Here is a 22,831-nt window from a genome sequence, read left to right on the forward strand (position 1 = left end):
TTTTTTTTTTTTACAGTTTTAGAAACTTATTTTAAGTTTTGAAATTTTTATTTTTCTATGAAAAATTCTGATGACTTTTTCAGTTTTGAGATTTTTATTTAAAAATTAAAAAATTCTTCAGAAATTTCTGGCAATTAACATTTGGGCTTTTTAAAGTAAACAAATGTGTCTCCCTGTCTGTGATGCGTTCAGGTACCTAACCAGGTGTGTGTGTATGTGTCTGTGACGTGTTCGGATACCTGTCCAGGTGTGTGTGTATGTGTCTGTGATGCATTCAGGTACCTGACCAGATGTCTCCCTGTCTGTGATGCGTTCAGGTACCTGCGTCGGTTCCGTCAGATGAAGCTGAAGCTGCTGCAGCGTTGGAGCTTCCAGATCCTGAAGGGGCTTCACTTCCTGCACTCGCGCCGCCCCCCCATCCTGCACCGAGACCTCAAGTGTGATAACGTCTTCATCACGGGGCCCACCGCCTCCGTCAAGATCGGAGACCTCGGCCTCGCCACGCTTAAGAAGGCCTCCTTCGCCAAGAGCGTCATCGGTAAGGTTGCGGCGTGTACGGAGAGCCAGCAGGGTCAAACGTGTTTGACGGCGTGATTAAAGCTACTGCTGTGATGCATTCAGGAACCCCGGAGTTCATGGCGCCTGAGATGTACGAGGAGAAGTACGACGAGGCCGTGGACGTCTACGCCTTCGGCATGTGCATCCTGGAGATGGCCACGTCCGAGTACCCGTACTCTGAGTGTCAGAACGCCGCCCAGATCTACCGCAAAGTCACCAACGTAAGGCTCCGCCCACCACGTGCTGTCCACTTCATGTGTGAGGTCACATGACTGACGGTGTGTTTGTGTGTCAGGGAATCAAACCCGACAGTTTCTTCAAGGTCAGAGTCCCCGAGCTGCAGGAGATCATCGAAGGCTGCATCCGCACCAACAGCAGCGAGAGGTAACGACCAATCACAGCGCAGCGTGCACAAACTCTGACTGACAGGAAGCTCTCTGATTGGACAGCTGTGGTGGAACACTGATGACATCACCAAAACTGTCCAATCAGTGAGCTCAGGTGACCTCAAGTTCAAACTGACTGAGAGACACCTGAGCTGCAGGTGTGACGGAGCGATCAGCTGATCAGAGAGAAACGGCTCCACCTGCTGGACGCTCAGAGTCACTGCAGCCGACGTAACAACTAACATTTATTCAAAATTATTTAAAACAACAATGAAGTCAGAGCCGGATGAGAGCTGAATATCTAAATATAACTTAGGGACTGTTGGTTATTTATGAGGGAGGGGTGGTGGAAAAAGGGGGGGGGGGATGTGGAATAATTTTTGACCTGAGGAGGGACATATGTTTCTGTTTTACATCAAACAGGAAGGCACTTTTTCTTTAAAACATTTTGGCCATTTTTTAAAAAAAAAACATTTTTGGAAATTTTCATTTAATTTTTTTCATACTCAGTTTTAAGTGCTTTATGTTTTTTGTCAATATTTCAAATTTCAATTAATTTTTTTTTCTAAAAAAGATTCAGTGTATAAAAAGTTTTGGCGGTGATTGTTATAGTATTTGATTGTTATTGTTATGTATGTTTGACTTTTTTATTTTTTAAATTTTTGACAATTTACAAATTTAAAGATTTTTTTTCTTTAGAATTTTTTAGCAATTAAAGTTTCGGCTTTTTAGTGAAAAAAAAACGTTTTTTCAGTTTTGGCTTTTTGCAAATTATGGAAATTTTAAAAGAAAAACGTTTTACCTTTTGATCTAAAAATCACCAAATTTTTTTTGCCATTTATTTATTTTACATTAAAAACTGTAAAAACAGAAATTATCATTGGATTTTAAAAAGTGAGATGGCCCTTGAACACATGTTATTTTTGAAAAATGACTTTTCCAAAACTTTCAGGGAGTATTTAGTTTTCCAAAACTTTTCCAGGCTTGGAAATTGCATTTTCAGGACCGTATGAATAGTGCTGGTGAAGGATCGGGGCAGATAATTTGGCGGTGGACTCAGTATGGCGCCGAGCTGTGCTTCTGATGGTTTGTTTTCTGCCGCAGGTTCACGGTTCAGGACCTGCTGGACCTGCGGTTCTTCCAGGAGCAGCTCGGCGTCCGCGTGGAGCTGGCGGAGGACGACGACGGCTCGAGGGCGGGGCTGAAGCTGTGGCTGCGGATGGACCACAACAAGAAGCTGCGTGGGAAATACAAAGACAACAACGCCATCGAGTTCCTGTTCGAGCTCTATAAGGACGTCCCCGAGGAGGTCGCCCAGGAGATGGTACCGGCACCGCTGACGACATCACGCTGATGACATCACACTGATGGCGGCGGTCTCACCTGTCTCTCTCTCTCTCAGGTGGTACTCGGCTTCCTGTGTGAGGCCGACTACAAGCTGGTCGCCAAGGCGATCAGAGACCGAGTGACGGCCATCAAGCGTCAGCGGGAGAAAAGGCGCTGCCTCCTGAAGGAGGCTCAGAAGAAGGAGGAGGAGTCTGACCAGCCATCTAATCAGAGCCCGGCAGCTGCTGGGAGGCCGGCCAATCAGGTGAAGATGTTTCCATAGAAACAGGGCGAGAAGCAGACACAGCGTCTCCTACCGGAGGTCACGCCAATAGACAGAAATGTTTTTATGCCATTCTGTTTGTTTGTCTATTTTTTGTTTGTTTGTTTGTTTGTTTGAGGCTGTTTTCTGCAGCGTTGATTCAGACGTCTGTCCTGTCTTGTGTGTCTCTGACTGTGAGGACACAGGGGACTGAGGACATTTAAACAGCATGACACGTCTCCTAATTCTTTAAACTTACTGCAGAACTCTACAGGCCCCGCCCCCTGGACACAAGCCCCGCCCTCTCCAATGGTGACATCATCCAGCAGCAGCCCAGTGGATTCTGGGATTGGCAGCATCTCCGGCAGGACAGACGGAGACGGAGACGATGAGGACGACACAACGACCAGAAACATGTCCTCCTCGGCTGCATGTCAGGATGTTTTTATTTTTAATAATTGTTATATTTTATTTTTTCTGTGATTATATGTTTTTATTTTCATCTGGATCTCACTTTTTTTTATATTCACGTCTCCATCCAGCCGACGGTGAGATGGACGCCTCCTTCACCTCCTCAGGTGTCCTGAACAGAGCTGAAGCCACGCCCCCTCCCGTCATTCACCACGCCCCTGTATCCTCACGGCCCACCCCCGTTGCTTCTGAGGCTCCTCCCCCTGTGATCCGCACTCCATCGAAAGCTCCACCCCTCCCTGTGCTGCGTTTTCCCAAGGTGAGCTTTTTAATTTAAAAATAAAAAATAAAAAATAAATTTATTTTAAATATTTCTTTGGGGTGATTTTTTAAAATTATTTTTTAAAATCTTTCGCCAATTTCTAAAATTATTTTTAGTGATTTCTAAACAAACAATTTTGGTTGAATATTTATAATAAAATATTTAAAGAAAAAATATTGTTTTTTATTAATTACTTTTTTATTTTTTGCATTCACCTTCAGCATTAAAAAGCATTTTAACTGAAATACATTTTTCTCAATAATTATCAATAATTCAGCACCAGTTAAGTTGTGTTTGAGTGTTCAGGTTCAGCTGTTGATGCTGAGGACGATAATAAAGCTTCAAACCGATCAGCTGTGTGAGACGCAGCACTGACCTTCGCTATGAATCCTGGGAAAACACGCAGGTCTGAATCTCTGTTTGTCCTCAGAGCATCGCCGTGTCCAACACCATCGAGAGACACACAGTCAGCGGCTTCTCCTCACCTGCAGACAGGTAACACACACACATGCAGTGTCCTGTCTCTGTTACAATGTCCTCTCTTTGTAAAAGTGTCCTCTCTCTCGGTGTGTCCTCAAAAAGACAGACATGTCCAGCAAACCACAGGAATTTTTTTTTGTGTGTCTTACCGTCTTTTGTGTCCTCACTTCCTGTCCCGCAGCTGTGCGTCTGACGTGACCTCGGGTCTCAGCGACGGCAACGACGGCCAATCAGACAGAGGCAACCAGGAAGTGAGAAGACAGGCGGAGGCGAAGAACTTCAGACGGCGAGCACGGGGGCGCCTGAGGATCACAGGGGTGATGTAATCCCTCACAGCGGTGATGACATCATCAGATGGCAGTGTATGGTGTGTATTGGGGCGGTGATGTAACTGTGTCACCTGTGCAGGTGTCGGACCGCGTGGACCGCGTGGTGGAGTGTCAGCTGCAGACTCACGACAGTAAGATGGTGACCTTCAAGTTTGACCTGGACGGAGACAACCCCGAGGACATCGCCTCGGTGATGGTGAGCAGCCAATCAGAGCGCGGCGGCGTGTGTGTCAGAGTCAGATTCTGTGTTTCGGATCTTCAGCTTCAGTTTGTGGATCCGATTCGATTCGAGTTTGTTCAAAATGACGTCACGACCGGAGTTTAACCTGTTTGACCCCGTGACATCATTTCCTGGTGTTTGGGCTCAGATTTGTGTCAAAAACATTAATGTCAGATAATCTGTGTGTTAATCTTAATTTACACAAATTTAAAAGAGATTCGTAAACTCACTAAAATATAAAACAGATCTGCAAATCCACAAAATCCACAAATTCAGAATAAAAAATCAAATCTGCGAGCCCGAAACTGAGATTCACAAATGAAAACAGGATTCACAAAAACCTGTTTGAAAGTTTTAAATGTTAGACAGATATTCACAAATGTTTTTCATTTATCTTTGAATTAATAACGTATTCACAGATGTTGCAGTTTTGCAATATTTGCAAATTCATTATCTGTGAAAACATTAAATTAAAAAGCTTTTTAAGTATATTTCTAACATTTACATCTTTCAAACAGATATTTGTGAGTCCTGTTTTTATTTGTGAATCTATATTCTACACTTTTTTCACGTTCAGGTTTTCTTAATTTGTGGGATTTCTTTGCAGATCTGTCATATTTGCAAATTTCTTTTGTATGTCTTTTATATGTTTGTGAAGGCGAGACGTGACTGTAGTTTCCTGTCAGATCCACAGAGACTTCATCACGCCGCTCGAGCGAGAGGGGTTCATCCTCCGCATGTATGACATCATCAAGAAGGCGGAGTCTATGATACATCAGCAGCAGCTGGCCGACAGCGACAGGGTGTCTCACCTGACCGCCTCCTCGCTGCATGCCACTGTACGTAAGAGTGTGTGAGAACGTGTGTGTTCATGCATGTGTCCTAAATGTAGTCCAGATTGTGTATTTGAGTGTAATCAGTGAATTTGCAGCTCAGCTCCTACAATAAGTCTAAAATACACTGTGGAAACTAAATAGTTACATTCAGACTGTTCAGGTCCAAAAATGCTCCATTGAAACCCATTCAAACTGACATTTTTGATCCCACAGCCATCAGAGCAGAAAAACAGGACTTGTATTATTTCTGGGTGTCATTCTGGGCTTTTGACTCTGAATTTGTCATTTTGACTATTTTCCACCTGATGAGGTCATTTTGACCATATTTGGCATATGGAGGAAATACATGCTATTTCCACTAGGTGACCTGTCACAGTCAATGTAGCTGCTGATCACTGACATATCCCAGACTGTCAGCAGCTACACTCACACACTGACATATCCCAGACTGTCAGCAGCTACACTCACACACTGACATATCCCAGACTGTCAGCAGCTACACTCACACACTGACATATCCCAGACTGTCAGCAGCTACACTCACACACTGACATATCCCAGACTGTCAGCAGCTACACTCACACACTGAGGAGGAGGACACTGAACTTCATTCATTCTTTCATCTAAAAACATGCGGCATCATGACAAAAAACTTTATAGGATTAAAAATGAAAAATTCTAATTAATGAATATTTGATATTTATGATATTTTTGCAAACATCTCCAAAAGGAGAATCCAGAACTAAATGCAGCTAAACGTGTATTTTGGGTGTTTTCTTTGCACCAGTCTGAGGACAACGAGTTTTGGAGGCAAAATATCTCCAAATGGAGCCGTACGTGAACACGCGTATGTTTTTACCTCCAAACATCAGAAAACACTCGACTGTCCCAGTGTGACGTCTTCAGACGTCCTCTGTCCAAAGACATTCAGCTCACTGAGATTTAACACACAGAGAGACAGAAAAACATCAGAGAACAAAGACACTTTTCAGATTCAATCTAAATAAATTCAATTACATTTCATTGTTTTTTGTCTTCAGCCAAACCTGCCAGCACAGAGTCTGTCCAGAACTCTGTCCTCGTCTTCACTTCCCGGTAAGACACTGAGCAAAAACACAAGTGAGTTTAGAAAGAGGTTAAAAAGACACAATCGGACAAAAAAATCCACCAACCACATTCAGATTCAGAGATAATTACAAACATCTCAGCTCAGATTCAACAGCACCTGATATCTCCACGTCTCCATGAGAGTAAGTTATTTTTTAGTTTAACCCTTTAAAATCTGAGCAAATTGGCTTGATTTCTGTCAGAACACAGGAGACAGTAGCAGTACCTGAAAAGTATTATTTTTAAATAAAGTAAAAAATAAATAAAATGACCCATAAAGGCAAACAATCATTAATATACAATAATGAGTAAAAATAAAAGCTTGTCAAAAATGTTTGTTATAAAACGAGGCATAAATTAAAATGATCAGTGTTGATGATGTTGTTACACCATAAAATCAGACTGAATGTGCAAGCTTGACAATTATAATTAATAATACAAGATATTGTTACCAATATCTTTAAAAAAAATTATTTTATAAATCTAGCCAACTTGCTCATTGCCTTTTTTTCCAATGTTTTTGAAAAAAAAAAAAAAAACCACCAGTTTGCTCAGGGTTTAGAGGGTTAAATACTAGTCAAAGGTGCACAAGAAAAGTGACACTGAGGTTTCAAAAGGTTAAATTAAAAATGAAACATGAAGACTGTGAAAAAAAAGTTATTAGAGTTATTCAGCAACATGCTGCTGCTGACTGTTCACCTGAAGCTGGTGAATTCACTGACGCTGCGTAAACTCACTGGCTTTTCCCATCAGACATTGCAGACGCTGACCTCTCCCCCCTGAAAGGCGGAGACTTCTACGTCGACCCCGAGGCCACGCCTTCCGTCAGGCCCCTGAGGTCCCAGTCGTTCCACACCTCCTCAGGTACCTGAACGCCTCATGTCCCGCAGACACACTCCGTCCCTGATTTAAATTCACAGTGTCCGTGTTCAAAACACTAGAGATTGTCAGAAATTAAAGGAGAAGTCCAGCGTGTTTGTAATTACTTCTGGGGTCCCTCAGGGAAATGTCCTGGGGCCTCTGCTGTTTCCATTAAACCCTTTAAAAATTTTAAGGAACACAGAATCACTTCCAGGGTCCAGATATCGTTAAACGATCACAGATACTTCTTACTGGTTCCTTTTCATCACTATAAAACAGCTTTTTAAGTATACGTTATTTTAAAAAATGAATTCAGAAGAGGATTAGAACTGAATATTTAAATACAACTCATTATTTATGAGAGGGGAGGGGTCACTGCAAAAAGGAGGCGGGTCAAATAATTCTTTAATGCTGGGGAGGGATTTATGTTTTTTATTTTGGCTTTAGGGGAGGGACAAAAACCTTAATTGACTGTATTTGTATTTATTTCACTGCAGATTTTTAAAGAAAAATGAATTTCTTTTAAAAAGTTATTTTCTTTAAATGTTTTGTTGATTTTTTAAAGAGAATTTTTTTTTGATGATTCTGAAATAAAAAACAAATATTAACAATCCCCCCTTCCCCTTTTCTCCAGCCTCCTCCCATCAGCCCCTCACCCACCCCCTCCATAACCCTCACCCAGATCCCTCCCCTCCTCCGCTCTCCCCCCTGACCCATCCTCCCCCTCAGAATAACCTCCCTCCCCCTTACTCCCCTACACCTCCCCTTCCCTCCCAGAGCCCCTCCACCAACCTCCAACATGTCCACAGTAACCCCTCTCCCCTCCCCCTCCGCCTCTCTCCTCACCCCGTCCTCCTCAGCCCCCTCCCCTCCTCACTGGCCCCCCCCTCTGACCAGCCTCTCTTCTCTCTGGCTAATGTTCTCTCTCTGGCCATGAGTGTGGCCCAGTCCTTCATGCCCCCACCTGCGACCCCCCACCCCGGCCTTCTCCCCGGGCCCCTGACCCCCGCCTTTCCCTCCCCCCTGTCTCCCCCGATGTCTCCAATCCTGGGCCCCAAGCTCCATCCTGCGAGCCACGCCTCCTTCTCTGCTCCCTCCTCCTCCCAGCCGTCCTACAGCGCCCCCCTGACAGGCTCCACCCACAGCAGCTGGCAGGGGGCACTGCCCGGCCGGGTCCCTGACACGCCTCGGTCAGGCTCCGCCCACAGTGGCCAGCAGGGGCGCTGCCTGGCTGGAGCCCCGTCACACCTCAGGGACAGGTGAGCTTCTGATAAAGCCTGACACGGGCTTAACTGTGGACTCACGGTCCAATCAGGACCAAGATCAAGTTCCAACCAGATCAAAGTCAGCTATCACATGGTTTCTCTAGTCGAGTAGGGTACAAAGAAACCCAGGTTCTGTAGTCCAGGTAGAGTATAAAGAAACCCAGTTTTCAGTAAGGTTTATTCACTTATTCAATCACTTACTTTTTCAGCCCCTCAGTCCTGTTCAGCTGAAGGCCAGTGCTCCCAGTCTGACCAGTGCTCCCAATCTGGTCCAGGTGTCCTCCGCGGTCTCACCGCCCCCCCTACAGGAGGGTAAGACCCTCGCAGGGAACTGAACCCGTGGCGCCCCCCTCAGGACAAACTGCTGACTTTCTCCTGTTTCTCTTTCAGTGAGGAAACCGTCCGTCTTATCTGTCGGTCGTTTCCAGGTGACGCCCTCTAAAGATGTTCCCGTCATCCATAATCAGGAGCCACGCCCCCTAAATCAGGCCACACCCACCGCCCACTCCCCGCCTCCCTCCACTGTGAACCAATCAGAGAGCTCAGAGAGCAGCACGTCAGAGCAGAGTGACACACAGAGCAGCGTCAGTACGGTGATCGGTAACCTTCCGGGTTACTGTAACGACCAGGAGGAGGAGGAGCGGAGGAAGAGGGGGGGCGGGCGGAGGCTGAGCGTCAGCCTGTGGGAGGTGCCAACCGGCAGCCTCAGCCAATCATGGAGCCGCCCGGCACCGTACGTCAGCTCCGACGAATCAGAGAGCGAGAGAGAGGAGATGTGGGCGGAGCTGCAGCAGCTCCGTGAAAGGTGAACGAAATTTTTTAAGAAAATTGTTTAATGATCTAATAATGCCATAAACAGTGAAGGAAGAAGACTTTGTGCCCTTTTTTTTCAAATGTAAAGTTGAAGTCATAAAAGGATAAAGAGCAACTTGAATCTGTGTTTGAACCCGCAGACACCTGCTGGAGGTGCAGAACCTGCAGGCCAATCAGAAGACAGAGATCGAGCAGCTGTACCTGAGGATGGGTAAAGTCCCGCCCCGGGGGATCGTCCCTCCAGCCGCCATGTTGACCAACCGCCAACGCCGCGTCTCCAAGTCAGGGACCTACCCTCCTCATCCTCCTCGCAGAAACAGCCTGCAGAGACCGGAGGTGGCGCCCCCTGCAGGTGTGGAGCAGCGCTGCAGCCTGAAACGGAAGAATGAAGTTTAATTTGAGGTCATGTGATGACAGTTCGTGTTTGTCGTTCAGGAATCATGAGGAAGAGTTCGGTCAGCAGCAGCAGCAGCGGATCTCAGGAGAGAGCAGGGAGAGGCGTGACCTTTGCCCCCGAGACACAGCTGCACGGTGAGCTCAGCATTTATAAATCAAGACCCAAACCTGAAACCTGCTGGTTAATGGAGGTTAAATTACATTAATTTATATGGTACACACACATTTTTAACCAATACATTTCCAGGACTTTGAGGCAAAGTTTAAAGATCAAACATTCTCTAAAATATCATCAATACTCATTATTTATTTATTTATTTTAAAGATAATATTTTGGCCTTTTTTTTCTCAAAAAACATTTGGCTTTTTTTCTTATTTCTTTCGAAATTAGGGGTGATTTTTAAAGAAATACATTTGGCATTTTACTTTTAAAATGTTTTTGTTTGGAAAGCATGTTTTCTTTAAAAATTCATTGAAGAATTTGGTGATTTTTTAAATTTTCTTTAAACATTTTTAGTGATTTTAGTACAGGGATTTTGGAAGGCATGTGAAAAAATAAATTTAAAAAAAAAACCCAAACTGACCCAATTTATCCGCAGAAACTGTAGAGACAGAAGTTATTGTTGGGTTTTAAAATTTCCGATGGTCTTTGAACACATCACGTTACTATTATACAGGTTTGGGAATAGAAATTCCAGGACTTTTCTAAAACATTAAGGGTATATTTAGCTTTGGAAAAATTTTCCAGTCCTGGATATTGCTGTTTGTAAATTCCATGACTTTCCAGGTTTTTCATGACCATATGAACCCTGACTTTAAGGTATTCCAGTGCGTGTTGGAGGGAAAGGAGGAAAAATGTTTTTCTTTTCAATGACGTGTTTCAGTTTTTGTAACTGCTGACAAGTCATGACCTTTGACCTTTGTCTTGCAGTGACGGAGGAGCAGCTGACCAGCTGAGGACACGAAGACGCCGACTGATGATGAAAACTGACGACGTAAACGTGCAGAAACATGAAAATCAGATTATCTCTGAAGCATTCTGCCATCTTTAGTTTGATTCCTGATTTTAGATTTGTTCTGTTTTTCGTCTTTAATTTAGAATTTTGACTCAAACAAATTTATTGACATTTCAGCACTTTAGAGAGGAAACATTGAGCCTAATGAGCATCGTTTAAAACGGGATTTGAAAACAGATCTTCAGTGTTTTTCTGCCTCTGCAGGTTTCACATGTCAGTAATGAACCTTTTACACTGCTGCTCAACTACGGAGACAGATTTGTGCCAATATTATTTGTGACAACAGATAAAGTGTGTGTGATAATGTGTCTGTGAATTTAAAACATCTTTAACAAATATAAAAAAGATTGTAAACTCACAAAAAAAATTCAAAAATTCAAACACAAAGCTGCATAAAATGGAGATTCACAAATAAAAACTGGACTCTCAAGTATGTTTCAAAGTCCAAAATGTTAGAAAGACATTGACAAATATTTCTTATTCATTTATAAATTATTAAATGTTTTCACAGATTTTTTTTAATTTGCAGAATTTGTTTGTCTGATCTATTTTATATTTGCAAATTATTATTTTTTTTGTAAGTCTTATTTTTTGTATTAGTGGAAGTTGTTTATATTCACACTAACACATTAACAATCTGTTCATATAAATACTGAGAGAAATTAAATCACAATTATTAGATGTTAAAGAGAAATATTTAAGTTTTGTTGAATGAATCCGTTCCTGCATGAGGTCCAGATTCATCCGCTCTCTTACAGTTTCTTCTACATCTGCACATATTTATTTAAAGTCACTTTAACAACATTTATTGGAAATATATAAGCACTGAGTAATAACAGACTATAATGAATTTATAGGCAGAAATAAGGACATATTAAATATTTGTTGGTGTTGAGTTTTTGTAATAACTGAAGATGTTTTAAATCACAGCAGCTGTTTCACTGAATTATCATCAATCATCTGTTTATGGCTGTGAATAAATACATGAATGAACTCTTAGATCTGCTCAGATTAACGTCAGTTATAATAGATACGATATTTTAAAGTGTTTCCAAATAAAGAGTCCTGACTTTAAAAAGTGTCTCTGTGTGATAACAGACCCTCTGAACCACCACAGTCCGCCACAGCACCCTCTGAACCACCACAGTCCACCACAGCACCCTCTGAACCACCACAGTCCACCACAGCTCCCTCTGAACCACCACAGTCCACAGCTATTCCCCCTGAACCACCACAGTCCACCACAGCACCCTCTGAACCACCACAGTCCACAGCTATTCCCCCTGAACCACCACAGTGCACAACAACTCCCTCTGAACCACAGCTCCCTCTGAACCACCACAGTCCACCACAGCTCCCTCTGAACCACCACAGTCCACCATGCTCCCTCTGAACCACCACAGTGCACAACAGTTCCCTCTGAACCACCACAGTCCACCATGCTCCCTCTGAACCACCACAGTCCACCACAGCTCCCTCTGAACCACCAAAGTCGACAACTACTCCCTCTGAACCACCACAGTCCACCACAGCCGACTCTGGACCACAGTCCAGACCAGCTCCGGCATCACTGCAGACGTCCCTCACTGAAAACCAGACCAAGATACTTGAACTCTCTTGGGGAACAAGCTTCTACTAGTAAATGAAGACAAAGAGAATCTGTCCTGGTGTGACCTTTCTCTGGGTCCTGCAGTCTCATGCAGTCCAATAAAGATCGCACTGTCGTAAAAGCAAATAACAAACGGACCCTGTCAGAATCAAACTGACGGTTGAAACAGAATTTGAATAACAGACAACTGCTGCTGCAAAGTTCTGCTAATAAATGACCTTCTGTTAGATTACACACAGAGACTGAAGGGCTGCTTTCACATTCAAATAGACGGCTGTAATACTGTACCTTTATACGCTGAACGACGACTCATCTGACAGCAGCTGCTTGATTCAGGACGTCTGATAAACACTGACGGAGGGTCAGAATGTCGGATCTGCACCCAGAGAAACAGGACACTCACCGGGAGGCCACGAGGCCATCTTCACACAGCTGATACTACTACATTTAAAACTAGTACTACTACCACATTTATCACTGCTGCTAACACATTTACTACTGCTACTATAATGTCTACTACTACTACTACTACCACATTTACCACTACTACTATAATGTAAACTACTACTATTACTACCACATCTACTATCACCACATTTACTACTACTACTAACACATTTACTACTACTACTATAATGTCTACTACTATTATTACTACCACATCTACTATCACCACATTTACTACTACTACTACTAACACATTTACTACTACTACTAACATATTTACTACTACTACAACTACAACTACCACACATTTACTACTACATTTACTACTACTACTACTACTACTATTACTACCACATTTACTACTACTACTATAATAATTACTATTATTATTACTACCACATTTACTACAACTATAATGTCTACTACCACTACTACTACCACATTTACTACTACTACTATAATGTCAACTACTACTATTACTACCACATCTACTATCACCACATTTACTACTACTACTAACACATTTACTACTACATTTACTACTGCTACTATAATGTCTACTACTACTATTACTACCACATTTACTACTACAACTATAATGTCTACTACCACTACTACTAACACATTTACTACTACTACTATAATGTCTACTACTACTATTACTACCACATTTACTACTACTACTATAATAATTACTATTATTATTACTACCACATTTACTATTACAACATTTACTCCTACTACTAACACATTTACTATTACTACTACTACTACTACTACTACTTCTACTACTTCTACTACTACAGTGCTTACTAGTCTCACATTTACTACATTTGCTACATTTACACTGTTGCCATGTTCTGCATTGTTATAATCAGAAATAACAGCAAAAACCTTCAAAGTAAGACGCATGTCAAACAGAAATGTTATTTCTGTGTCAGAGAACAAATGAACAGAGAGGATGCAGCATATAGCCATAAAAGGTGAAGCTCTTCTTCTCTGCAGCTCTCTCTGCCCAAAAATGAATGATAATCATCCAGCTGTTGAGAAGGAGTGGTCAACCAGCTTCCCATAAAAGCCACTGATCAGACCACAGATCAGAGACCTCCTCAGGGACTCACCAACCTCCAGACATTTGCTACAAACCGCATTCACATCACATCCACAACCAACCGGCAGACCAACCAACCAACCAGCTGACCAACCAACGAACCAGCTGACCAACCAACCGACCGGCAGACAAACCAACTGACCGGTTTACCAGCCAGATATCAGTAAGTCCCTTTCTTCAGTCTCCATGTCTCTAGCTTTGGGTCTATTTATTCTGTTGGGCTTCTAGTAATTTTAAACCTGAGAGGACCACTTTTTGTACTGACTATGGTGGGAAAAACTGGACTATCGCAGCCCACCTGAGTTTTGGTTATTGATGGGAAACACTCACCTCTCCATCGTCTGCAGCAGCCCGTCTGTCTCTCTGCTGTCACTTTTGAGAGTTTTCATAGATGGTAAAATGAATGCGTGTACAGTTTTAGCTCCTCATGGATCCACTGTAACGTCATGTAACGTAACTTCTGACAGACAACGTTAGTTGTTCAATGTGATTTCACCAGGAAATAAAAAAGTCATGCTGTTACTACCACCACTACTGCTACTACTACAATTACTGTTGCTACTTCTACTGCCGCTACTGCGACTTCTACCACTACCACTACTACTACTACTGCTGCTGCTGCTACTAACACTACTACTACTACTACTACTACTACTACTAGTGCTGAACTGTTTTCTTGAGATATAACTTTCACAAAAATGACATAGATGTGGGGTCACAGTGACTTTTGGCTGTTGACCATCAAAATCTGATCAGTTCATTCATGAGTCTACTCAAACTTTTGTGCCAAATTTGAAAAAAAAATGTCCTCGAGGTGTTCTTGAGATATGTCGTTCACGGCCAGACAGACTGACAGACAACCCAAAACAGCCACCGCTATCACCAGTGTGGAGGTACGAAAACAATCAAACACGACACAACTGCTCTTAACAGCTCTGATCAGCTGATCAGATGGACACGGGGTCCCTCCTCAGTCGCTCTTACTACGTTTCTACCAAGTTTTTCCTTAGTCGATGTGAGGGTCTAAGCAGCGAGGGATGCTGTCTGCTGTAAAACCCTCTGAGGTAAACTGATGTCATAATGGGCTTTATAATTGAAACCGACTTGATCAGCTGATCAATCATCCACCCCGAGACTCAGACTGTTGCTGAGGAAACAAAAAAATTAGAGAGCTTGACCCGGACTGTCTTTTCAGTCGAATGTTACTACAGTCAGTGAATTAAAAATATATTCTGATTAATAAATGTATTATGTGATTTTCACACAGTAGGATTGTTGTTATATTAAGAAGTCCTTCATCCTGAGTGCCATCAGCATCCTCAACTCAACAAAATGACCGATGATAGATTTACATATTCTATTCTATTCTATTCTATTCTATTCTTTTGCTTAATTCTATGTTTAAAAAAAAGCTGTATCCCGATTTTTAACAGCCCTCTCAGTCGCTTCATTCTGGTGTCTGGTGTGTGCTAATTCAGTAAATAAATTGAATGAATCATTCCTGAATAATGGGTCTAAATTAAAAGTAATAATTAAAATATCATTGTGCTTGTGTTTTGTCATGATGTGCGTTGGCAGTCATGGTGTCTCCAGGCCGGCTGCTCCTCCTGTTGATGTCCTCCCTTCTTCTCTCCGCTGTGATCGTTTCTACGTCTCCAGACCAGAATCAAGTGGAGGAAGTCACTAAGGAGAAGTTAGAGAAAGCCAAAGAAGATTTAGAAAAGATCGGCAAGGATATTCGTGAAAATATTGAACACATTAGAAATGCAGTTGTTCCTTTTATTGGGCTGATACCAACTTATGGAGCAGGGATTAGCGCTGCTATCAATTTAATACTGGTGATTGTGTCAGGAACAAACCAAAACCCAGTATTAGCTGCTCTCAAGTCTAAATTTGAGAATCTTAATTTTAAGATTGACGAATATCACTTGGAGCAGAAATGGGACATCTGGGCGAGTAGTGTCTACTCTAAGCCAGAGAGGAAAATAAACACTGCCTGGACTATTTATAATAACTTCCTGAGCGCTCTTGAAAAAGCAAAAACCAAAGAGGAGAAGCAGAGACACAAGGATGAATTTACTGCAAAGTACATAGAATATAAAGAGGCCACTACAGAGTTGTACAACCTGCTGACAAATGAGGGAACATCCTTTGTGATAAAATTGAGTGAAATGCTGGCTGAACGTCTTACATGTCATGAACAGCTTGTCAAAAGATATACCTTGTTAGTTGATCAACTTATCGCCAAGGGCAATATAATGAATACAGTCTACAACAAACTCAAGGAAATAGAAAATGAAGCCACAGTTAAGGAGAGAGCAAAAATCGCTTATAAGTCTGCATCAGCTATGTATCAAATCCACAAGTACTGCATTATTAAGAGTGCTGAATACATTGAAAAGGATGTGAAGAGGCACATTGATGAGAACAGTAACCATCAGCAACTAGCAAAGACAGTCAGGTCTTTTTTGGCAGATTCGTATAGCAGGTATGACTGGATGGCTGTTGCATTTACGACCAAAAATTCTAAACATACCCACGTTAAAACACTGAACAGACACACCTTGTCAGGTTTTATCGAGGTGACAAAAGGAGAAGTGAGCGTGGCTGTAGCCAGACAGGTGAAAGGAAGTCACACCCTGGCAGAGAAAGTTAAAACAGCCATCCGTACGTGTGTGGATGAGTCCGTTCTGTGTTATAAGGTAGAAAACCAACTCAAAGAATGTAGCCAATCTGTGGAAGGAATAAAAGTGCCTGAGACTTACACAGCAATGCACGCCTTTACAAGAAAAGGGCATGACAGCTACAAAGAAAAGGACGCACAAGAAGAAGAGGAAGAAGAAGAAGTTAACGCCGACCCTGACGACCCTTCAGATAACTTGTCTTTCATTTATGTCGGGAAGTGTAAAGAAACTAAAGGTGGGAAGACTGGCAAGTTTGTTGTCATGATTAAAAGTGATGACGAGATGAAAACTAAAGATCCCTGCAAAAATCTGGACTGTGGTGAAGCTCAGAAAAGAGGTAAATGTGTTCGTGCGGAAAACATGTTTGTCGCGCTGTGCGACTGCGAGGATCCGTACTACGGCCAGCACTGTGAGGACACTGCCAATTACACTGAAAACAAACAAAACAGGCCATTAGTGCAGGACAACAGGCGTCGGACAAAATAGAACCGACCCGTTACAGTGAGCCTCAGATAACTGCCCTCTGATGTGGCCTGGGGTCAACAGTTTTCATAAAATGAGCGTCTTGCCTGAGATTTTGTTAAATCCTCCTGTTTGCCGTCCTCCCCGATATTCAGACTGAATAATCTTTTGTTTCCCCTCGTGGTGTTTTAGACTTACATTACCTTCTTGCTAGCAGCTTTCTGCAGAAACCTCAGGAGTCCTAAAAGATATATTTTTAAAAAATTTAATCTTGCAATCATCCATTAAAAGATATCATCATGTCTGCAGAAAGTTCAGGATTATATGTTGCTCACACAAGACTTAAAAAAAATCATCTTTGAGGACTTCAGAGGCTTTCTGTTTTAGTCACTGAGCGCCGTGACGTCTTTCTCTGGACAGCTTACAAAAAACACATTACCAAAGTTATTTTGTTCATTCAAAGAGAACGGGCTGGTAAAATGTAGCAGCAGGATATTAAGACATGTTATGATGTAGGACAATAAGACAAGAGGCGGTGTTCAAGATCCCCAAAACACCCTAATGTCCTAAAAACCTAGAAATGTCCTAAAATCTGAGAAATTACCCACGATCCAATAAAGTTCCTAAAATTCTAGAAATGCCCTAAAATCCTACAAACATCCTAAAATCCTAGAAATGTCCTAAAATGAATTGTATTTCAATAGTAAAAATGGTCAGAGGTAGAAAATCCAGATATAAAGTGGTGAAATTATTGTTTTAATCAAATCAGATCTTCAGCAGGTTAATGTTACATTTTCAAACTGTAACTGGCCATCATTAGCTGTTAATTAAGCAGATTAATTATTCACCTCCTAAATCATGACACATTGCTCTACCCTACATGGAAATACGTAAACTGCCTTTAACAATGGAAAGTATTGGTATCAGCAGCTCCGGCTCTGTATCACTCGGAATAGGATCGCCCACCCTGGTTAACACATTTCTGTGGGACGTTTCAGCTGGTAACATGAAGAAAATAGAAGTGTGACACACAATGAGTAGGAATTTGTGGATAAAATGTGTGAAAATATGATCCTACAATTCAAAAGAGGCCTGAGTGACCTGTGCTGATGTCATGATCACCTTCTGCATGTCAACGAGCTCAAACTGGACAGAGTTTAAACCAGTCACATGCTTTTTCTGCTTCAAGCTTCTGTTCTGTGCTAAAAAGCTGCTCAAATCAATAAAAAGGTTCAGTTTAATTGTGATTGGTGTGTCTTTCCTCTGTACACACTTTCAAAGGTAACTGAATGTTTTAAAGGTATCATAATAATAATAATAATAATAATAATAATAATAATAATGATAATGATGATGATGATAATGATGATGATGATAATAATAATAATGATAATAATAATAATAATAATAATAATAATAATAATAATGATCATAATAATAGTAATAATAATAATATGAAGAAGGTTTGATGGTATGGATTTTATCTAAGAGATGTGTCAGCTGATTTTAGTTAAGACGACAGCCTCCGGACCAGAACAAACATTTTACCTCTCACCAACAAAACAAAGTAAACTAAAGCTGTCTGTTTGTGTTTTCCACCTGCTCTCAGCCAGCACCTTAACAAGTTAACACCTTAACAGGTTAAACTGTTAACCTGTTAACAGGTTAACACGTTAACAGGTTAACAGGTTAACAGGTTAACAGGTTAACACATTAACAGATAACCGGTTAACAGGTTAACAGGTTAACACGTTAACAGGTTAACAGGTTAACATGTTAACAGGTAATCGGTTAACACATAAACAGGTTACCACGTTAACAGGTAACCGGTTAACACGTTAACAGGTTAACACATTAACATGTTAACAGGTTAACACATTAACATGTTAACACATTAACACATTAACAGGTTAACACATTAACACGTTAACAGGTTAACACGTTAACCGGTTAACAGGTAATCGGTTAACACATAAACAGGTTACCACGTTAACAGGTTAACACGTTACAGGTTAACACATTAACACGTTAACAGGTTAACAGGTTAACAGGTCACCTCCGAGTTATTTAAAGTCTGAAAACACACCAACTATTCTGGCTACGTATACTTCAAACTGTAGAGAATTTCATGAGGCCCAATGTGTCCTAATCTCCAAGAAACGTCCTAAAATCCTTGTCTTCAGTGGTTCCTTATCGTGAGAAAGCATTCGTATTCTTCAAGCTGTGGAGGGTTTCACGAGGCCGAATGCTCGTGGTTTTTTGATCAGGGGCCTAAAAAGTTTCCTGAGAAAAACAGTAAAACGTTTGCAGACGTGAGGGTCGGAGTTCTCCGGTGAAGGAACGACCTGGAGGAAAGCAGCGACCCACAGATGAAATCTGTCCTGTATGTCTGAGACGAGAGCCGAGCTGACACGTTCAAACTGGTTAAACCAGCGGCCTCAGGACCACGACAGAGCAGTGTTTGGAAAAACTGTCCCCCTGCCCTCAGCTGTGTACCAACTCTGTTTGTGTTTCATCTTTACCTTCAACTAAACTTTATTTAAACATGTTGTCAGAGCCACAGGCTGAAGAGGAGGAGGATTAAAGACAGGTGAGGGGGATTAAAGGAGAGACGGACACAGGTCTCACTCAGACGGAGGACGGACGAAGACATCAGAGGTAAGTTCTGTTTTTTTTCTGTGTGGTGAGGACAGAAGATGATCATCATTTGGTTCTCACTGATCAGCAGCTGATGGAGGAATTAGATAACTGACGGGGATCGTCTGTGCTGAGCTGTAGACCCGATCTGACGCTTCGTTCTACCGCCGCGGGTTTGACTGCGAAGCTTTCGTGAGCAGCGACAACGAGGGCAGCCGTCATTAACGTCATTAATACAAGAAATGTCCTAAAATCGTAGAAATGTCCCAAAATCATAGAAATGTCCTAAAATCCAAAAAAAAGTCCTAAAATCATAGAAACATCCTAAAATCATAGGAATAGCCTAAAATCATAGGAATGTCCTAAAATCTTAGAAATGTCCTAAAATCGTAGGAATGTCCTAAAATCATAGAAATGTCCTAAAATACAGGAAATGTCCTGAAATCCTACAAATGTCCCAAAATCCTGGAAATGTCCTTAAATGATAGATATGTCCTAAAATCCAAGAAACGTCCTAAAATCCTACAACTCGTTTGCAGCTGAGGATAACAGACAGTCAGCGAGCGCTGAGCGATGAGTCCTGCTGTGGCTTCAGCTGTTACTCTGGTCCTGGTCCTGGTCCTGGTTCTGGCTCAGGACACTGCAGCCGGTAAGAAACACTCAGCCATAAATATAGAGCTGAGACTGAAGCCTGACAGTCACAGCTCAGGGTTAAAGTTACTGACCTCCCACAGGTGATGTCACGGCGAGGGTTCGTCACAACTGTAAAACACGTTTTCCAGCCAGAGCGTGTGGAGACGGATGGTTCCGGATCGACGTGTACCGCTGCGCTAAATACTTTTTGACTCCGAGGACATTTCAAGACGCAGATGTAATCAAACTCAAACACACACACACACACACACACACACACACACACACACACACTCTGCAGGTGAACTGAGACCGAATCCTCCGACTCTTTCAGGATAACTGCCGGCTGCTCGGAGGTCGCCTGGTGTCGATGCACAGCCCGTACGAGTACAGTCAGGTGCTGTGTTTGGCCTTCAGAGCAAACAAACGCAAAGACCATTTCTGGATCGGCGGCAGGAGCAAATATTTGGTAAGAGGAACTCCTCGCTGTGATCAGGACGCCTGAGCTGATGGACGGATTAATGGATGAGTGACGGATCGAACAGAGACACTCAGACACATGAAGACATAACGAGAGTATTTTAAATGTTTTTATGGTAGGAACCAGTCTAATTAATCTAAATTAATGATAAATCATAAATAGGGATAATGATATTTAACCCTTAGGGAGTGTTTGTCATATTTTACGCTTTTCAGTCTCCATGTTGTGATAACTGTGTGTGTGTTGATGCATGTGTCCTAAATGTAGTCCAGATTGTGTATTTGAGTGTAATCAGTGAATTTGCAGCTCAGCTCCTACAATAAGTCTAAAATACACTGTGGAAACTAAATAGTTACATTCAGACTGTTCAGGTCCAAAAATGCTCCATTGAAACCCATTCAAACTGACATTTTTGATCCCATCAAAGCAGAAAAACACGACTTGTATTATTTCTGGGTGTCATTCATATTTTCCACCTGATGAGGTCATGAACTGGAACCAGAGCTGCACTGAACTGGGACTGGAGACAGACTGAATGTGGGTTTTGTTGTTTCAGTGGCACAGCTTTCAGTGGACCGACAAAACTCCGTTCAAGTTTCAGCGTTGGGGTTTCCTGCAGCCGGACAGGAGGTCAGGAGAGGAGTGTGTGGAGATGAACTATCAGAGTGAGTCAAAGTAACAGTAACATCAGCAGCAGCTCTGAGTGGCGTGTTTGTTACGTCACGTTTTCTGTGTCTTTCAGCGTGGGGACTGTGGAATAATGCCGTGTGCACGGGGAAGAAGTACTACATGTGTGCCAGGAGATCCTGATCAGCACCGTGTGAAGGGTTAAACTCAGAGTGGAGCTGATGAGCTGAGCAGCAGACGGATCAATAACACCTTATCAACAGAAACACACTGATCCGGTTCTCTGGGTTTCACAGCTGGGACACTGTCCAAAATCTGCTTAAAAACACATTATTCAAATGAGTGGGCGGAGGAGCCCTTACAGCTGTTTATCTGCTCCAAACCACCAGCACTATCCAAATAATAATTTTCATATTTCAACTGATAAACTGCCAAAAATGACCCCATTTATTAGCCACAAACTGGAAAAACAGAAATTATCATTGGATTTTCATGTGCAACAAACACACAAAAAAACCCATACTAAACTCTGAACTAACAAACATTAAAAATTTTGGAAGATTTTTTTTTCTTTAAAATAAAAATTAGATTTTTAAAGAAAACGTTTTGAGAGGGGTTTTTTTTTTTTTTTTAAGATTTTTGGCAATTTTTTTTCTTTATTTTTTTTTTTAAATATGAAGACATATTGGCCAATTTCTTTCTTTAAAAAATGTCAATTTTATATTTTGATTTACAAAACACTGACGACATTTTACAAAAAATGGGATGGTTTTTAAAGACAACATTTTGGTGTATTGTTTTGGGGTTTTTTCTTTATTTTCCTTTAGATTGTTTTTAATATGGAAACTGCTTTTTCTTCATTTTTTGTCAATTTAATATTTTGTTTAGGCCAGATTGGAAGGCATGTTGTTGGTATTTTTTTCTTTCAACATTTTTGGGTGATTTTGAAAGAAAACATTTTGTGGATTTATTTCCCTTAAAAATATCTGATTATTTTTCCTCAAATAGCTTTTGGAAAATTTAATTTAATTTTGGCTTTTCTTTCTAATTTAATTCTCTCTCTTGTTTTTTTTTTTTTTTTTAATCTCAAAAATCTTGTGGCGGTTTTTTCCCTTTCCTGAAAATCATTGTGATTTTTTTTTCTTTCCTTTAACTTTTAAAGTTAACATTTTGGCGATGTTTTGGTCTTGAAAATCGTTTTGAAAATCAGGTTTTCACATTTCCTACGCTCCTTGTAAACACCAGTTGCAATGAACACTTCCATCAGAAAAAAAAAAACAAAAACATTAAAAAATCTGAGTTTAAAATGGTGGTAATTCAGTTTTTACCATCCAGCAACTTGTTTCTGGTGGAGGTCGTCAGGGAGGGTACTTCACCTCCCTCCTCTGATAAATAGAGAACAGTCCCTAACTGTGATTAATGAGGCGCATTAACTGGTCTTTAATCTGTAAATTAACCGACCTCAGTTCTACAGTATTAAAAACATTTTAATAAATAAATCTCACCTGTTGGTTATTTTCTCGTTGTGTGTGGGGTGGGGCAGTCCTCCTCC

General features: G+C 41.6%; 3 protein-coding genes and 1 long non-coding RNA gene across 6 annotated transcripts in view; 3 read left to right on the top strand and 1 right to left on the bottom strand.

Annotated features, from left to right (window-relative positions):
* LOC121966535 (serine/threonine-protein kinase WNK4-like) overlaps window positions 1–11,666 on the top strand; it is a 15,749-nt gene extending 4,083 nt beyond the window's left edge. Inside the window, 21 exon segments of the mRNA XM_088069339.1 lie at window positions 318–538; window positions 622–779; window positions 854–942; window positions 2,049–2,268; window positions 2,347–2,535; window positions 2,797–2,965; window positions 3,075–3,262; window positions 3,696–3,760; window positions 3,927–4,062; window positions 4,154–4,270; window positions 4,981–5,133; window positions 6,171–6,225; window positions 6,991–7,101; window positions 7,733–7,914; window positions 7,916–7,987; window positions 7,990–8,298; window positions 8,573–8,675; window positions 8,754–9,168; window positions 9,317–9,528; window positions 9,612–9,707; window positions 10,504–11,666. Coding sequence (XP_087925465.1) covers window positions 318–538; window positions 622–779; window positions 854–942; window positions 2,049–2,268; window positions 2,347–2,535; window positions 2,797–2,965; window positions 3,075–3,262; window positions 3,696–3,760; window positions 3,927–4,062; window positions 4,154–4,270; window positions 4,981–5,133; window positions 6,171–6,225; window positions 6,991–7,101; window positions 7,733–7,914; window positions 7,916–7,987; window positions 7,990–8,298; window positions 8,573–8,675; window positions 8,754–9,168; window positions 9,317–9,528; window positions 9,612–9,707; window positions 10,504–10,529 — 3,286 coding nt within the window. The 3' untranslated portion in view covers window positions 10,530–11,666.
* On the bottom strand, window positions 2,822–7,115 carry LOC148186537 (uncharacterized). Of its 2 annotated transcripts, none has more exons than XR_015774855.1 (8): window positions 6,975–7,115; window positions 6,177–6,233; window positions 5,990–6,065; window positions 4,146–4,400; window positions 3,895–4,047; window positions 3,642–3,750; window positions 3,047–3,267; window positions 2,822–2,959 (listed from the first exon to the last, which is right to left on the bottom strand). It is a non-coding gene; the product is annotated as an uncharacterized LOC148186537 (long non-coding RNA). The 2 variants fall into 2 exon arrangements; XR_015774854.1 differs by having other exon boundaries at window positions 6,937–7,076.
* Window positions 11,667–13,736: 2,070 nt separating the features above from the next.
* Window positions 13,737–18,148, top strand: LOC148186538 (uncharacterized). Its single transcript, XM_088069322.1, has 2 exons — window positions 13,737–13,918; window positions 15,334–18,148. The coding sequence occupies exon 2, from the start codon at window positions 15,336–15,338 to the stop codon at window positions 16,923–16,925; it is 1,590 nt and encodes a 529-aa protein (XP_087925448.1). The 5' UTR covers window positions 13,737–13,918; window positions 15,334–15,335; the 3' UTR covers window positions 16,926–18,148.
* Window positions 18,149–19,516: 1,368 nt separating this feature from the next.
* On the top strand, window positions 19,517–22,778 carry LOC121956822 (C-type isolectin Sp-CL4-like). 2 transcript variants are annotated; one of them, XM_088069335.1, is made up of 6 exons: window positions 19,517–19,559; window positions 20,078–20,187; window positions 20,273–20,409; window positions 20,506–20,640; window positions 21,209–21,317; window positions 21,395–22,778. In XM_088069335.1, the coding sequence occupies exons 2-6, from the start codon at window positions 20,112–20,114 to the stop codon at window positions 21,460–21,462; spliced, it is 525 nt and encodes a 174-aa protein (XP_087925461.1). In that variant the 5' UTR covers window positions 19,517–19,559; window positions 20,078–20,111; the 3' UTR covers window positions 21,463–22,778. The 2 variants fall into 2 exon arrangements, with proteins under 2 accessions (XP_087925461.1, XP_042361155.1); XM_042505221.2 differs by lacking the exon at window positions 19,517–19,559 and having other exon boundaries at window positions 20,053–20,187.
* Window positions 22,779–22,831: the final 53 nt, after the last annotated feature.

Source organism: Plectropomus leopardus, chromosome 18, assembly GCF_026936395.1.
Source record: "Plectropomus leopardus strain MGB_pleo_1.0 chromosome 18, ASM2693639v1, whole genome shotgun sequence".
Lineage (NCBI taxonomy): Eukaryota > Metazoa > Chordata > Actinopteri > Perciformes > Serranidae > Plectropomus > Plectropomus leopardus.